Genomic DNA, 18,003 nt, shown 5'->3' with positions numbered 1-18,003 from the left:
CCTCAGAATTATATTCTGACTCAGCATCAACAAAAGAATAGCTTAGAGGAATAACTGGAAAAGCTTGTGGAATTTGCGGGTCTGTTGTCAAAAAATTCCTAAGCCATCTCAGCATCGGGCTCATCAACATAAATTGGCACAGTGGGCTTCGAATATGAACCATTGTCCTTTTAAAATTTGCCAATAATTGAGCGAGGGACATCTCAAACTCAGCATAGTCTTTCAGTTTGAGGGGTATCAATAAGAGATGTGGACGGAGCAGAGTGCGAAGATTCATCATGCTTCGATGAATCTTCCTGTGCTGAAGAAGTGGAGGCAACATCAACTACATGCTTAGGGCAAGCCATTGATTCAAAGTCCTCATCCTGTGAATCACCAACAGAAGAGAAATCAGGATCAAGGATGAAGGGAGGACGATAAGTCCCATCTGCCTTGAAGCTCTTGTACTTTAGTAGCCCGACTACTATTTTAACTAATTAATTTCCTAAAACATGATTAATGAGTTTTTAAATGAGTTAAAGGAGTGGAAAATCGGATTCAGGACGTTCAAAAATAGTTCGGGGTATCTTCAAGTGTTTGGGAGTTCGAACGATAAGAACCAAGCAAGGCCAAGTGATAAGTGTATTTTATACACTTAATTTGTATATGATTTTAATTGTTAATTGTTTGTTTCGAGCAGATTTATGTGGGTGTTTTGTTGTTTTTGTGCTTGCAGAGAATTATTAAATTATTTGGAAAAGAAGAGAAAATGGGAATTTGTGAAGAGAAAAGAAGAGTAAAAGAAAAGAATAAAAGAAAGAAAAGAAAATTAAAGGAAAAAAAAAACGACAAGACAAGAGAAGAGAGTTAAATGGGCTTCTTAATGGGCCAATGTTGTCAGCGCTTAAGTTAGTGCTAAACAAGGAGGAGAGGCGCTATCGCGGAAGACACATGAAGGCGTGAGAATTGAATTCCAGAGAGCCATGCGCGCCCGCCTATAGTTCTGAAGCGCCCGCGCGTCGCGGAAATCTGAAGTTGGAAATTTTTATCGGGAAGAAAATATTTTATTTTCTTGGGCTTTACTCTTGGGCTTTTGTGCGCGCTATAAAAGGAGTTTTTATCAGACATGAAAAGAGAGCCGCCACACACAATACACACATCAGAGATCGTGACTTTCTGTGTGAAATTTCTGAAGGATTTTTGTGCTTTTATCTGAAGAACAAATACGGAGTTCGATAGACCAGACACGACGTCGACGACGGATTTGTTTTCTATACTTTATTTAATTCTGAATTTATGTCTGGATTTTTGAATATGTTTTATTTTATTCAGAATTTCGTTATGAACTAATTTTTTAGAGTCTAGAAGTCGAGAAAGAATTGGATGCATGGCTGATGAAATTTTTTTTGTGCTATAACTAAAATCCATGATTGTCTACCTATCTGACAAATATTTTTTTGAGAAAAATGGAACCAATTAGATGAACAATTTCCTATATACTCTGTGATTAATACTTGAATCTGATTTTTTGAGACATCCAGACATAGAGATGATTGAGGCATTGTTTGAATTTTTGGGCCTAATTTTCATTGAATTAATTTATCCTTAGTTTCCCATTTGAGCTTACACGTATATTATTACTTTGAGGTAAAGAATAATCTGAATTTTGTTGTGAAAATCATCGTTTACTGCTGATAATTATTCTTTTCTACACTGATTGAGATATGTATGAATTAATTGTGGATTGAGACTTGTCTAGAACTAGTTCGGACACTCTTCGAGGCGAAATACGGGTAAAACTGTGATGAGGAATGATTTAGGCAATTTTTCTGAATTCGTTTGAGCCTTTCAAGCTACCTATTTATATATTTTATCCCTAGTACCTTGTTTGAGCTTTATTGAAAATCGAATGGCATGCGTGTAAACGTGTGATAAAGCCCCCATTCGTCATTATTTCAAGGTCCTACATTGACTACCTGAATAGCCTAAACACTATTTCCTACCTTTAAGGGAGTAATTTGAATGCTAAAATGTTATATGCTCCTAGTTTTTAATTGTGAAAAATGGAATGGTATGGTGGATGAATTGAAAAGATGAAAAGAGGTAATAGAAAAAAGAGTTGTAAAAGTTGTGAAAAGAAAAAAATTGTGAAAGAAGGTTAAAAAAGTCAATGAAGTGAAGAAAATAAGTGTAAATTGTGAAATAAAAGGAGTTGAAATTAGAGTTTAAGCATCATTTACTCCTTATTTTAAATTCTTATCCTTCATTTGTAGCCATGAGCCAAGCTTTACATTATAAGCTGATTAAGTCCTATTGACTGAGTCTCAGTTGCCCAATATACTAGTGGAGAAGAGTTGCGAGAATTTAGCCTATGTACTGTTGATTGATGTTTTTAATGATTATGAATTTTGATCGAAACACGCACACACTATTATTTGTTGCATTTAACTGATTGTGAGTGTTTTTGATTTAATATCCTATATTTGATCACATGCTACGTTGAAAAGTCCTTATGATCTATGAATGTGTGAATTGAATTTGGATAATGGTGTTTTGAAAAGTGAGTTGCAGAGATTGTGAGTTTATGCGGTTATTTTGTTGTGACTGAAATTTTCAAGTGTTAGTTGGGTATGACATGATTGGATTTGAATTTTTTGAAATCATTGCTGAGGTCATTGCTCCATAATATTTCTTGGCTATTCTTGTAGGTTTTAGAGATTGAGTTTTTAGAATTTATTGTTTTGAATAGTTTTGCTCGGGATTAGCAAAAATCTAAGTTTGGGGGTATTTGATAAGTGTATTTTATACACTTAATTTTATATGATTTTAATTGTTAATTGTTTGTTTCGAGCAGATTTATGTGGGTGTTTTGTTATTTTTGTGCTTGCAGAGAATTATTGAATTATTTGGAAAAGAAGAGAAAATGGGAATTTGTGAAGAGAAAAGAAGAGTAAAAGAAAAGAATAAAAGAAAGAAAAGAAAATTAAAGGGAAAAGAAACGAACAGACAAGAGAAGAGAGTTAAATGGGCTTCTTAATGGGCCAATGTTGTCAGCGCTTAAGTTAGCGCTAAACAATGAGGAGAGGCGCTATCGCGCAAGACACATGAAGGCGTGAGAATTGAATTCCAGAGAGCCATGCGCGCCACCTATAGTTCTGAAGCGCCCGCGCGTCGCGGAAATCTGAAGTTGGAAATTTTTATCGGGAAGGAAATATTTTATTTTCTTGGGCTTTACTCTTGGGCTTTTGTGCGCGCTATAAAAGGAGTTTTTATCAGACATGAAAAGAGAGCCGCCACACACAATACACACATCAGAGATCGTGACTTTCTGTGTGAAATTTCTGAAGGATTTCTGTGCTTTTATCTGAAGAACAAAACGGAGTTCGATAGACCGGACACGGCGTCGATGACGGATTTGTTTTCTATACTTTATTTAATTCTGAATTTATGTCTGGATTTTTGAATATGTTTTGTTTTATTTATAATTTTGTTATGAACTAATTTTTTAGAGTCTAGAGGTCGGATGAAACCTGGCTTAGACGCTTTCATGAATATTTGATTTTATTGAATTGAGTTTCTTCTAGATTAATTGTTTTTCTAGAATTGATTGTCTTTTCAATTATCTGATCAATAATTGATTTGTTATATTTATTTGAAATCTGGCACTCGGAAGAGGAGATTTTGAATAGGACCATTAGAAAATACACTGTTAATTATTTATATAGCTCGAGAGAGTGTATAATTTTAACAGAGCTTTTAAAAAGAACATTGTTTTGTGATAGATCACTGCGATAAATTCTTAATAGGGATATTGGAATTTAATTGTAGTTGATAAACATTATTTGTTGCTCGGGAGAGTGAAATAATAAACTTAAGTGTTCTTGGCTATTAATTTATTGAAATTCATGAAGATTAATTAATTAGGATTGATTGTTGTTGAAACCAGGTGAAATCTAAACCTCTAGACCAATTTTATCTGAGTGATTATATCTGCAAGTTGTGTGCGTGCTATCAAAAACTTCATGATTATTTTATTTTTCAGCAAAATTCTGAGTTATTGATTTTCTAAATAAAGTTTAGACTATTTTAATTACAAGAACTGAATATTTTCAATTTACTCCATGTGGGATCGATATCTGATTTTATCACTATATTAAAACTTGACACTCGTACGCTTGCGAGCATTTTTCATTAACAACAAGGGATCGAACCATATGAACAGTTCGGAATCTAGGTTGGAGTTTGGACAATCCGAAGGAGGAATCGGACAATCCGATCAGCTGCCGGTAGCTTTTAGGACACGTGTTTGGAGGGAGTTTCTTGGGAGATATTGGACGATCCGATCTCAGAGATCGGACAATCCAATCTATGCTTATAAATAGAGGTTCCGAGAGCCTCATTTCTTGCTCAATTCCATTTCCTCTCTCTATTTTCTAGGTTATTTTAGGGGGTTTTAGGCATTTCTAGGCGTCGTTTCAAAGATCTGGAAGCGGCGGTACGCTGCTAGTGTTGTAGCGGAGTTGTGCCCAAGTTTCGAGGCTATCGTCATCAGTGAGATATCGACGGACGCAGGTATACTACTAGACTCAGGTTCGTCTAAGTGAGTATTTATTAGTATAGTTAAGTCTTTTAGAGAATAAATAGTGATACAATGATTGTCTGCTTATAGGCTTGGACTAGAGGACTTGTATCGCTAGGTTGCTTACTTTGAGGTACAGATGTACTATCCGAGATACCCTGGTTGAGTATTCATTTTCTATGATTGCATGTTTTATGTGGCATTTATTATATGTGCATTTATTATGTCACGAATATTATGTTGCATGCATTGGCATGTTGAGCCTGTATTTCATTGATACTACTAGTAGAGGGGTCGCTCAATCCCATGTTAATTTTATGGATGGATGCCATGGTTTTGGATCCGAATAATCCACGGTTTTAGGGAATGGAAGTCACCTCCTGATGCGACGGTCTAACGTGCTATATAGCATGATGCCTTTGACTGATCAGTGTTCTATCATGATAGATATTTGATATTTTTCACTTGCATTAGCATTCATAGCACTTGTATACTCATGATTTTGTACTGATCTTTTTATGTTCATGTCCTCGGTTTTGTTCTGGACACCCCATTCCACAGGACAGGACTCAGGTTAGACGGACCCGGTGGTAGCGGTCGTTGAGCTACAACAGGGTGGATTTGTACTGTACCAGTGTTTTTTTGTTGTATTTGGGATTTTAGTTTTACCTTCGATGGGGTTGTATAACAGTATTGGTTATTATAGTAATTTTTTTGGACCGTTTGTATTCTGTCGGTAGGCTTTAGTTGTTTTAATTAAGTTTCTGGATTTTCTGAATTTTGCTTTTAAGTTGATTTGTATGCTTTAAGCTTTGGTTAATTAGTGATTCCGGGTTGGGTCACTAAATCCTCATCCTGTGAATCGTCACCAGAAGAGAAATCTGGATCAAGGATGAAGGGAGGATGAGAAGTCCCATCTTCCTTGAAGCGCTTGGACCTTGAATAATGAGGGTTGTAACCAGCCAGGCGTTTGGAGTAGGGGTGCAACAAACCGAACCTGTTCGTGAGCTTTACGAACCCGCTCGATAAATATTTGATTCGTATCCGAGCTTATCAAACTAGAGAAAAATTCGAACATGTTCGAACTTTTTTTCGAGCCGAGCTCGAGCCAAAATTACTCTGTTCGATAGTTCGCGAATAGTTCGCGAGCCTTAATATTTAATTAATATAATATAATTATATAATAATATATATACATTTCGAGCTTTCGAACAATAATATCCGAATATTTCACTAATAGGTTCGAATATTTCGAACCGAACTCGAACTCGAACTTCATTTCGAGCCGAACTCGAGCCAAAATATTTGAAATTATCGAACTTCGAATCGAGCTCAAACTCGAATATACTCTTATCGAGCCGAATTCAAACCTTGAAATTTTTTGAAATTTAGAAACTCAATATAAAATTTAAATCCCAAAGGAAAAATTTATGGTTAATTTGACTTTTCACCATATTCCATCCAAAAAATATGAAACAATTTCACTAGTTTAATTATTCATGAAATAATGCAAATGCATGAACTAAGGATGCCTAAAACAGGATGGTTATTAGCCAAAAATACAACAACAATGCATGAGTGATGTTTACTAGTGTGATGTTTGCATCCGATGTCGGCAACATCGCTTGGAACCACGGTAGTTTCCTTTCACATTCAATGTTCCTTTGCCAACTATCTTCCCTTTTGCACCTCCACCATAGGTTACATGTACACTATTTTGATCCACATATTTGGTGAGAAAGTCCTTTGATCCAGGCATGTGACATGAAATACAACTGTCAAAGTACCACACCTGCAGTGTCAGTTTTTAATGAAGTGTAAATGACTAAACAGTTAGATTTCTCCTTTAATACCCAAACCCTTTTACCAATGGACTTTTTCTTGTTGATGTTGTGGCTGATTTTGTGCAACATCGGAGACAACATCGACTTGACAGTTCACTTCATGTAGTCTTTCCTTATCTTGAAACAATAGTGCTTGATGTGTCCAGGTCTGTGACAATAATGAAGACAAAATGTGGCTTCTTACCTTTTTGTTTCTGGGAGCTAACCTGTTTCGGTGGAACTTTGGCAGTAGAAACATCTTTAGAGGATGAGTGACTCCCACTCTCTTTCACAAACACCGTAGGCTTAGGTGCACTGCTTGAATATTCACCTACTTCAAAAGCACTGTTCATGTATCTCGGACCAGTTTTATCATCCTTGCCAACAGTCAGTAAAACCTTGAGCTTGCGTGTACTTGAGTTGTACTTGGCCAAAGTTTGATTTGCTCGAGCCAATTCATCATTCATTATGCATAACTCAATGTATTTCTTGGTCATTATAGTTTCAAGCTTGGCCAGAGAGTTCTTCAACTCAGTATTCTCCTTTGTAAGTGCAAGATTTAATTTGTTCCTTGTTAACCAATGAGCATAAAGTTCCTCGTACATGTTTTGAACATTTTCCAGTGTCAGCTCTTCTTCATTCTGATCATCATGTTCACTGGCCTTTTCAAAATAATTCAAACAAGAGGAACTTGACTCACATTTACACCATGAGTATTGACTTGCAAAGACTGCTTTCTTTTCAAGATGACAGTGAGTGATGTATGATTCTCCTCATCATTAGATTCACGATCTTCATCAACTTCCTCATCACTTAGAGAAGCAGACATTCCTCTCCTCAATCTATTGGCATACTCATTCGCATAATGACCATAACTTGAGCATTCACGGCACTATATATACTCAATATTCTTGGGATCAACCTTGTACTTTGTAGTGACCCGTCCCGAAATCACTAGATAATCAAAACTTTAAGCATGCAGAATAACTTAATTGTAATAATCAGATAATATTCCAGCGAAAAATTTAAATATTACTACTTAAACAACCGGAAAGATACAACTGTCCAAAGCAAAATACTGTAAATGTTATACAACCCAATCAAAACATAGTACTAAATCCCACAATAGAAAACCTGGTACATTACAATCCACCCTGCTGAAGCTCAACGACTGCTACTGTAGACCCAACCAGGATCCACTACTAATCAGAGATTAGTTCTTAATAAAGCATGCAATAACAGTAAATCAGAAATATATCGCGAAAAGCTTTAAATAAATGCTGGTCGGCAGAATACAACCGGCTAAACAAACCATAATTTACAACCCAATCGAATAAACCTCGATAAACAAAATAAGCCTAACAACCAATCTTTGTTGTCTCTTACCTGATCACTGACTCCACCGAGTCTTTGGATGTACTACCTGCACCTGCACCATATAATGGTGTGTTCAGACAACAACAAAATACTGGACGTGAGCGCTAACACTCAATACGCTAGTACAGGTAAACATAAAAACATGATGCATGAAAATTAATGTCAGGGTATCATACTGAGAATCATATCCTGATCAGTTTAGGCGCCATGGTATGTAGCAAGCTTGGCCCTCGCATCAGGAGGTGGCTCCCATACCATAAATCGTGGACCTATCCGAGTCCCAAAACTATGGTTCGTATCCACACATGCAATGGGGCTGAGCAAATCCCCTATACTGGGTAAGCCAACAATACTGGCTAAATCAAGATGTATGCACGTGTAGCATAACAGAAACATGCAGTCATGACACATAAATGCAACATATAAGCATGCATACCCGCTGAAAATCTCAGTCAGTACTTACGTACTTTTCTAAGGTAGATCCTAGAAGTACCACTCTAGGTTCCAAGCCTACCATCCGGTACTACAAGTCTACAATGCAAAATACCAATGCATCACATAACATGCTTAAAAGCTTTAATTACATTATTACATACTCCCTAATATTTTCAGGGAACTCGGAACATACCTACGTCCGTTGTCAGCCCACTGAGCGACTATTCCCCACTAGAGTACAACAGTGTTGTTGCTTCTCACTCGAGCACTGCTCCGCTACTCGGGCACTACTCCGCTACTATGTCGCACACTGTCCAATAACTCTAAAATATAACTACCTACTCCAACTCTTAAATAAGAGTACCCAAAATCCCCTTAAAATGAGCTAACATGGGCCAAGGAGAGGTTTCTGAGCGATTCTGAAATGAGCCTCTCGGCCCCCTTATATAAGCAAGGGTTCAGACGGTCTGATCCCACTTCTGATCGTCCGATCTCCACGTGTCCCAGACATGTGTCAATCGAGTTCCATGCAAACCGTGCACCTGTCCAACCTATTGTTCTGATGGTCCGATCTTGTCTTTGGATCGTACAAACTCGATATTACGTCATCCATGATTTCATTCACCCAATGAGACGAAGACACATGTTCCCGCTAAAGTTTGGATCATCCGATCTCCAGATCGAAGCGTCCCAACTGCTCGCAGCTCCCTAACTGGTTCGGATGGTCCGAACCCTGATCGGATCGTCCGATCTGACTTGACCCTTCAGACTATTTTCGGATACTCTGAATCTATTTTTCAACTCTTAACATTCATTAGGAATTTCCTTAATTAGTTTTTACTTAATGCAATAGTGATTAACGAATTATCACTGCATTTTGGTTACGGGCTACTACGTTATACCCCCCTTAAAAAGATTTCGTCCCGAAATCTTAGGACAACCTGAGAATGTAATTCAACCTGGACTTAAAACTATAGTCGATCGTTCTGATCTGAAACAATATTTTTAGTCGAATAACTCTCGACTGCTACAGGCTCTACAAAAATCCATATAGTCTGCCTATACTGAAGCACATCAGTATCCTAATTTCCAATGAGGACTTCAATCCTTAGCAATCATCTATCGACTATTCATTGATCATCATTCATTTACTTAGAATGACCTAATATGATCTCCATAGGCCTGCTGCATTATAAGTCAACACTTATAATCCTTATTTTGTCAACAAGATTATCAGATATTTCTCTCGATATCAGTCAATCCATGATAATCGGTGATACATCAACATAGTATCATCTCTGCTGGTCTGACACTGTTGACATTCTTTGTTACCACTGGATCAAATTCCATTGAGATTTTAACCTCGAGTTAAATTTCTAAGGATTCTTTTCCACCAAAAAAATACTTGTATCATTATATCTCAATACTAGAGGTATCTCTAAACAATGATACTGGCTTCTTATCACAGACAACATATAGTCCGTCGATGTATATGTATTCATCCGAATAACCCATCTCGATGTCCTTAAAACATTCTAACATTGTCTCGGAACACACATTCGTTCCACCGAGACTTATTCCCACCCCAGAATCAATCGTGGCTATCTCTGATGACATCAGACGATAGTTCATGAGTAAGTACTGGCACTAGTACGTACTAAAATATCTTCAATTGTGCTGGTCCAAATGGACACTAGATTACTCCACATTCACTTTCCCCAAGTGAAATCTCATATTGGCGAATTCAAATCATAAACCAGCCGGAACATGGCATTCATCGAACCACTATCTAGATACATATGTCTAGTAGTCTCACAATTTCCTTGTACAGAACATTCACTGGTTAGAAATTATCCATCCCAACACTAATCTGACCAAAGAATCCGAGCTCTATATATATCCCTCACAAAATTAGGCGATGTTCAAAGAGAGTCAACAATATTATCCCGCAGATTCTTTAGATTATAATTCTAGTTAAATACCAATATCGGATATGCATCCTACCTGTTCAGAATAACACTTGTCGAGGAAAATCCTTCCAAGACTATTCTGTCAATGGAAAAATCCCATCTATTTCTCTATAAGAGAATTTAATCACCACTAAGTGATACTCTCCCGTGACTGCCAAAATAATCGCTAAAATGCGGCAGCCTCCCTCGTAACCCTCTGAAGCATGAAAGACTTTCAGAACAACATTGTTACAAGGTCGCACTCCTCAATGTCTAGTCCTGATCACAGTCCACGATTCTCCGTATAATTCAACGCTATGCCCTGATGAAATAGTCATCACTTGGCAACACTCTAATAAGATCGAATTCCAAACTGGTCTAGGAATACCATCCAGACAAATCATATCATCATTAGTGAGTACCTCACTTCTGACGAAACACGTCACCCAGATCACGAATCTATATCTCTAATAGAGTCAGACGATAAATCATCAAATCCCTTGGCACAAATCCATCACCACGGTCAACTCTAGAGGACTCCAACTATCTCTGAACATACTCTTTGTAGTTATATCCATTACTATGGCTGTTAAATATATCAAGACCAAGGTAGCTTTACCCAATAGCCTATTTGGAACAATCCTCCTAGAATACCGGTGTAGGTTGCGCTTACTGTCCCGTTTCGAATATCCAGACATTAGTCAGCACCCGACATAACTCTCCTTGAGTCTTCTGATAAAAATCATCATCACTGATTCATAACCTCAAAAGGTCGAACTAATGACTGATCTTAGGGAAAACCTACCCTTACCGATCCGATCATATCACATCCCAGACTACTATCCTTGCTGGAACGTCTCAGCATTGACAATCAGTCTCTATAAATAATCACCTGAGAACAAGCACATCTCTAGTCCCAACTAGATAATATTTGTCAAATCTCATAGTTGAATACCACTCAACTCATGAATCTGGACTTATGCACAAATAATCCCGTATCTTCATCACATAAGACAATGTAATACCATCTATTACAATTTCGATGATCAATATTAAACCCAACTACATTATCCGTAGTACAAATCATAGACTGTGCCTGAGTTCCACGTAGTGCATACATATGTCCCTACATCCAAGACTACTGATAGTCTCCCTGATGTATATCCAGGAACCCTCGAGGAACTGTCGTCTCTGACAGTCTACTAATCAAGATATTATATCCCAAATATCTGATTACCCTATCGACTCTGCCTAGGACAATTCCTCCTGAAGTGATCCACACTTCCTGTAGTGACCCCCATCGTGATCACCTACAAATAAGAGACTTAGGCATACAATTAAACAATAAGTAATCATAATCATAGAAAATGCGGAAAATTAAATAACTAAATACCAGTAAGGGAAAATCTATTGGCTAACCCTGCAATCCTGCCTTGGTTACCACCTACTCTCCATATCTCCCAGAGAACTACCATGTCGACTCAAGAAACATCGGCATAGGGTCATGCTTCCCCACCCGTCTTGGCCAACTAACACAGTTTCCCCAGCCCCTGGTATAAACCCTCATCCTGTCTGAAGAAAATCCCTCTTCACTTGACAATAACCTGATAAGATCAAATCCTACCAGATGATCTAGGAAACTACCCAGATTAAATCATATAAAAACTTCATATGAATCATGCCCTTGATGAAACATGTCATCCCTGACATAAATCCCAAGTCTCACACATACCCAATCCTCCTAGGAAGATGCCTAGAGCTAATCACAAGGTAAGTGCTCAAAATCCGGTTACTCAAAAGACCCATGAGTACCAACAGTTGAATAATAAACATCCCAATACTACAAATCATTAAACCACTGAACCAGGTTTAATGCAATTCTTATTACAAATCCTTAGTTACATCCACTAAGAAATTCCAACATATTGGAATTCAGAATTTACAACGATATAATTGTTTACAACTGAAATTCTGTTTACAACCAATATTACACAGTATTCAAATACATCTAAATCTTTCTACACATCTTGATCTTGAACGTGAAGTTTCCCGGCTGTCAACTGAACACATCAATACAAGCATACTCTGACAGGCGTATTTCCTCACATTTCATTTGTAGAGATTCTTATCACTCGATCGGGTGCGTCACTATTATATGTGCATTCCCCGATGGACGAGGTAAGATCTCTATGACAATCTCTCCAAATACTTGTGGAGGGTCTTCAGAGGAGTGTTATCATGGTTCGAATGGATTATATGCAAGCATCAAGTGCGTCCTAACCAATATTCTGCTACTGCCTCTGACATCTGGTATTTGATCCAAAGCTAGGATCCATATGAGTCAAAATCTTGGTGACAATCTCCGGCGATGACAGTCTCGATGTCCTCTAAACACCTTGAAGGCCCAACATCCAATATTAATAAGGACACCATCATTCTCTGCTGAATCGAATTACTATCATTTGTGCCGAAGATAGGCTTTGTCATCCCAGCCTTCATCGCACTTACTGCCAATACTTCTTGGTCAACTCCTACAAGAGTATCCTAAGTCAATCCTAAAAATACCATTTCTATGTCTCAATTCTTACTGCATGCTCTGATATCAATAAATATAGTCACCAAACCAGGATCCACTACTAATCAGAGATTAGTGCTTAATAAAGCATGCAATAACAGTAAATCAAAAATATATCGCGGAAAGCTTTAAATAAATGCTGGCTGGAATAATACAACCAGCTAAACCGTAATTTACAACCCAATTGAATAAACCTTGATAAAAAAAAAAATAATCCTAACAGCTAACTCTGATGTCTCTTCCCTGATCACTGACTCCACCGAGTCTCCGGATGCAGTACCTGCACCTGCCTTGTAGAATTGGGTTTCCAGACAACAACAAAATACTGGACATGAGCACTAACGCTCAATACACTAGTCCGGGTAAACATACAAACATGATGCATGCAAATGAATGTCGGGGTATCATACTGAGAATCATATCTGCTCAGTCTAGGCGTCATGGTTTGTAGCATGATGGGTCGTGGCATTAGGAGGTAGCTCCCATACCATAAATCATGGACGTATCCGAGTCTCAAAACTATGGTTCCCATCCACACATGCAATGGGACTGAGCAAATCCCCTATATTGGGTAAGCCAACAATACCGGCTAAATCAAGATGTATGCATGTGTAGCATAACAAAAACATGCAGTCATGACACATAAATTAAACATATAAGCATGCATACCCGCTGATAATCTCAGTCAGTACTTACGTACCTTTCTAAGGCAGATCCTAGAAGTCCCACTTTAGTTTACAAGCCTACCATCCGGTACTACAAGTCTACAATACACAATACCCATGCATCACTTAACATGATTAAAAGCCTTAATTACACTATTACATACTCCTTAATATTTTTAGGGAACTTGGACCATACCTGCGTCCATCATCAGCCCACTGATGGTGACTACTCCCTACTGGAGTACAATCATGTTGTTGCTCCTCACTCGAGCATCGCTCCGCTACTCGGATACTGCTCCGCTACTATGTCGGACACTATCCGATAACTCTAAAATATAACTACCTACTCCAACTCTTAAATAAAAATACCCAAAAGCCCCTTAAAATGAGCTAACATGGGCCAAGGAGAATTTTTGAGCGATTCTGAAATGAGCCTCTCAGCCCCCTTATATAAGCAAGGGTTCCGACGGTCCGATCCCACTTCGGATGGTCCATGTTAGCTCAATTTCAGAATCGAGTTCCATGAAAACCGCAAACCTGTCCAACCTACTGTTCGGATGGTCCGATCCTGTATTCGGATCGTCCGAACTCGATATTACGTCATCCATGACGTCATTCACCCAATGAGACGAAGACACATATTCCCGCTAAAGTTCGGATCGTCCGATCTCCTTATCGGAGCGTCCCAACTGCTCACCCTAATCGGATCGTCCGATCTGACTTGACCCTTCGAGTATTTTCGGATACTCTGAATCCATTTTTCAACTCTTAATAGTCATTAGGTATTTCCTTAATTAGTTTTTACTTAATCCAATAGTGATTAATGACTTAATCACTCCATTTTGGATACGGGCTACTACAGCTACCACCCGGTCCGTCCAACTTATGTCCTGCCCCATGGAATGGGGTGTCCAGAACAAAAATAGAGGAGCTAACAACGCTCAGTAAAGAAGTATAATTATACACATACTATGAATGCTAAATTCAAGTGAATGTACCGGAAAACTATGTAGAATACTGCCCAATCAAAGGCACCATGATATGTAGCACATTGGACCATTGCATCAGGAGATACTCCCATACCATAAAACCGTGCACATATCCGGATCCAAAACTATGGTATCCATCCACAAAATATAATGGGGCTAAGCGACCTATCTACTGGTTATATCAATGATAAAGGTTCAACGTGATAACACATGCAACATAATATCCATGTCATAATCAATGGATATAAAATAATTCCACATAAAACATACAATCATAGAACATGCATACTCAACCAGGGTATCTCGGATAGTACGTCTGTACCTCAAAATAAAAAACCTAGTGATACCGGCTCTCTGGTCCAAGCTTATAAACAGATAATCTGTATCACTAAAAGTCCACAAAAAACCTTAACTAGAATAACAACTACTCACTGAAGCTAATCAAATTCTAACGATATACTTGCGTCCGTATTCATCCCTTTGATGATGATGGTCTTAAAACTTAGGCACAACTCTACTACGATCTTGGTAACCCCTCGCTATCGTCTGGCCTCCGAAACGACTCCTAAAGTAGCCTAAAAGCCCAATAGAAACATCTAGGGCCGAGAGAGAGAAATGGAAATGAGCAAGAAATGAGGGTCTCGACACTCCTATTTATAGACCACGTTCGGAACTAACGAACTCTTGATCGGAACTTTCGATCCCACTTCGGAGTTTTTGATCGTGCCTCCGAACGATCTCCACCAAACACGTGTCTCTAATTTGACAACTCGGCTACTGATAGCAGTTCGGAACTACCGATCCTAGTACGGAGCTTCCGAACTCCCTCTTGTACAATCACCCAATCAAAGCTCATGTCATGTCCAACTGTCACACAATCGGAACTATCGATCGCAAGTTCGTAACTTCCAAACTACTCGGACCTTCCGATCAGCAATGCTAGCTTCCGAACACGTTCGTAGCTTTCGATCCTCCTTCGGAACATCCGAACTGTCCCAAATACTCGAAGCCTTAGAAACCATTTTTGATTGTTCTAAATCCGATGTTTAACTCCTTAAGCTCAAATTAATATCTCTTAATCATGTTTAAGCAATAGATTAGGTCAGTTAGAAGTCGAACTACTTCATGCTTCAACTTGATTGACTTATTCTGACCTTGAGAGGGAGTTGGTCGTTGAGTCCTCAAGGGAATAGGTAGTGACATCCGCTTGGATTTATGTTCACCTTCTTTCGTATCTCTGATATTTTTCAAGTAATTACCAAACTTCTTCGTGATCAGAGATATAGACTCTTTACAAAGATCTGATTCATTGACTTCTTGTGTAATTTGCAGTAGATCCTTATAAGATTCATTCGACAGTTGGAAAGAAATGATTTTCCATTTAACTTTCTTCTGTGACTCTAAGTTCATCTCGCACACTTGTAGAGAACTTATAAGTTCAACTAATCCAAGTTTAGTGGTGTGTCTGGATTCCTCCAAGGCACAAAATTTCCCATTAAATCGCTCAGGCACTGATCGGAGAACTTTGCTGACAAGCCTTTCAGTTGATATTGGACCCCCCAAACAGAAGGCTTCATTAGAAAGATAACAAATATGCTGGTCATAAGATGAGATGGATCCAGATTCTTCCATTCGCATACTCTCAAAATTATTGGTCAGTAACCTCATCTTAGAGCATTTGACACTCTCAGAACCTTCACAATGTTCTTGTAGATCTTCCCAAGCTTCCTTGGCAGACACATTGGTTGAGATAAGTCTGAACATCCTCACATCCACAGTTGAAAAAATGGCATTAGAGCTTTATCATTGAAATTCGATATTTGAACTGAAAGAGTGGGTGCCCAGTGAGCCAACTTGTGGCTATGGGCTTTGATGACTCTTTGTATAAACAATCTTTTGTTTAATATTATTTACACTTTTATTAATGGCAATGACTTTATATTACTTCATATTGTTATATTGTGATATACTATTGTTGTTTTGATAAAGACCTTGAATATACTATAGTGTATGTAAGATGTGGTAGAACATGGGGATGTCTATCATGAAATACATCTTATAGTCACTGTATGTTCTAAACTGTTCCTAGTCGATTGAGCCGTCCGATAATAAGGATAAGGATCGCTCGAGTTTGAGACTAGCATTTGCGATGCAGAGTACCACGTTTCATTGGTAGGGAACATGGAGATGTTCGAAGCATGCAAATGGATATTCATAGGATGAATAATCGAACTACCCTATCCGGACTTTCCAAGTGGTTATCACTTATCGAGTGGATAAAGTCCGCGGTTTTGGTTGTACACCATTAGTCCTTACTACTTGAAACATCATGGAGACTCTATATGCTAGTACTGTGCTTTGACTCGTTTACCGACTCTATGGGGGTCATCAGGTGTCGGGATTGGGTACAGTTACAACACATATAGGAGTCGATGCATTGTTGTCAAGGATTCACCACATACTTGCGAGTGTGGATATCCTATGCGATCTGAGGAGATATTAGTGTGACGAATCTCTGGCCAGAGTACTTGATGTGATTTAAGAAATGGTTTCTTAGTAGCACATGCGATGTCACTAATTTGATCTTCAAGATGTATTGCATAGTTATCGAATCTTGAGAGACTCTCGATATACCAATGGTTGTTGATTCGATCGGGATATATGGATGAAGGGACCGTACTGTACGCTAACCAAAATCTACTGGTTCTTGTAGGCACTATCAGTGATACCTAGGGAATCATGGGGCGATGTTGCTAGGCGCTTTACCATGATTCGTTGGGCAAGTCGGAAATCGTTGTTCCGAGTCACAAGGAGTTGTGAGCTCACGGCTAGCTGTATCCCTGAACCATTGAGGGTCACACAGTGTAATGGAGTTTTAATCCCCGTTGAGATAGTTAAATTTAAAGAGTTAAATTTAATGAATAAAGAAGTTGGACTTCTTAAATAAGAGTAAGGGAGTAGGATTTCCTAAAATGACATAGGGATGTACATTTTTGGAAACCACTGAATTCGGATTCAGGAAAATTTATCTTGACTTTAAAATGTGCAGAAATGGTTTCTGTGCACATTGGTAAAATCGGTTTATCAATCGGAGTCACGATGAATTTTATATTAATTTCTGAACATGCGGGCTTTGCTTGTCGGGCCTCAACTTATGACTAATGGGCCCTAAGGTGTTATTGGCCTGCATTATAAATAAGTTATTACAGTATAGAAATTAGACACAACAGGTCATAATTTTGAGAGCAGAAATCGAAAAACCCTAGCCTCTCTCTCTTATATTTCGGCCGACCCCTCCTTGCTCTGTCAGAGAATTTCCGGTCTGTGATTTTTAATTGCAGTCAGGAATAACGAATCAGATTCGTTTAATCTCTTCGCAGAAAAACTTCTGATAGATTTTCTAGTGCAATCTATCAGAGGGATTTAAACCCCATTCGTGGACCTGATTGAAGGAGTTCATCAGTTCCTGGGAGAGACAACAAGAGCAGATTAATTCTGTTGGTGTCCAATAATCTCGCTTCGAGATTGAAGGTAAAATTTAATTAATTGTTATTTGAATTTTACACACACAATATAATTTAATCGTTGAATGGTTGATACCCACACCATGGAATTGTTCCATGATAAAAATT

The 18,003-nt window shown here is 38.3% G+C and overlaps 1 protein-coding gene across 1 annotated transcript; it reads right to left on the bottom strand.

Moving 5' to 3' along the window:
* Positions 1 to 209: 209 nt before the first annotated feature.
* Positions 210 to 16,135, bottom strand: LOC140871451 (uncharacterized). Its single transcript, XM_073273973.1, has 6 exons — positions 15,595 to 16,135; positions 7,768 to 7,810; positions 7,088 to 7,223; positions 6,609 to 7,043; positions 6,210 to 6,350; positions 210 to 365 (listed from the first exon to the last, which is right to left on the bottom strand). Exons 1-6 carry the CDS (start codon positions 16,133 to 16,135, stop codon positions 210 to 212), a joined length of 1,452 nt encoding a protein of 483 aa, XP_073130074.1.
* Between the last annotated feature and the right edge of the window lie 1,868 nt (positions 16,136 to 18,003).

The sequence above is a fragment of the Henckelia pumila genome, unplaced genomic scaffold (assembly GCF_033568475.1).
Source record: "Henckelia pumila isolate YLH828 unplaced genomic scaffold, ASM3356847v2 CTG_461:::fragment_3, whole genome shotgun sequence".
Taxonomy (NCBI): Eukaryota; Viridiplantae; Streptophyta; class Magnoliopsida; order Lamiales; family Gesneriaceae; genus Henckelia; species Henckelia pumila.
This window is presented reverse-complemented; position numbering and strand designations above follow the sequence as displayed.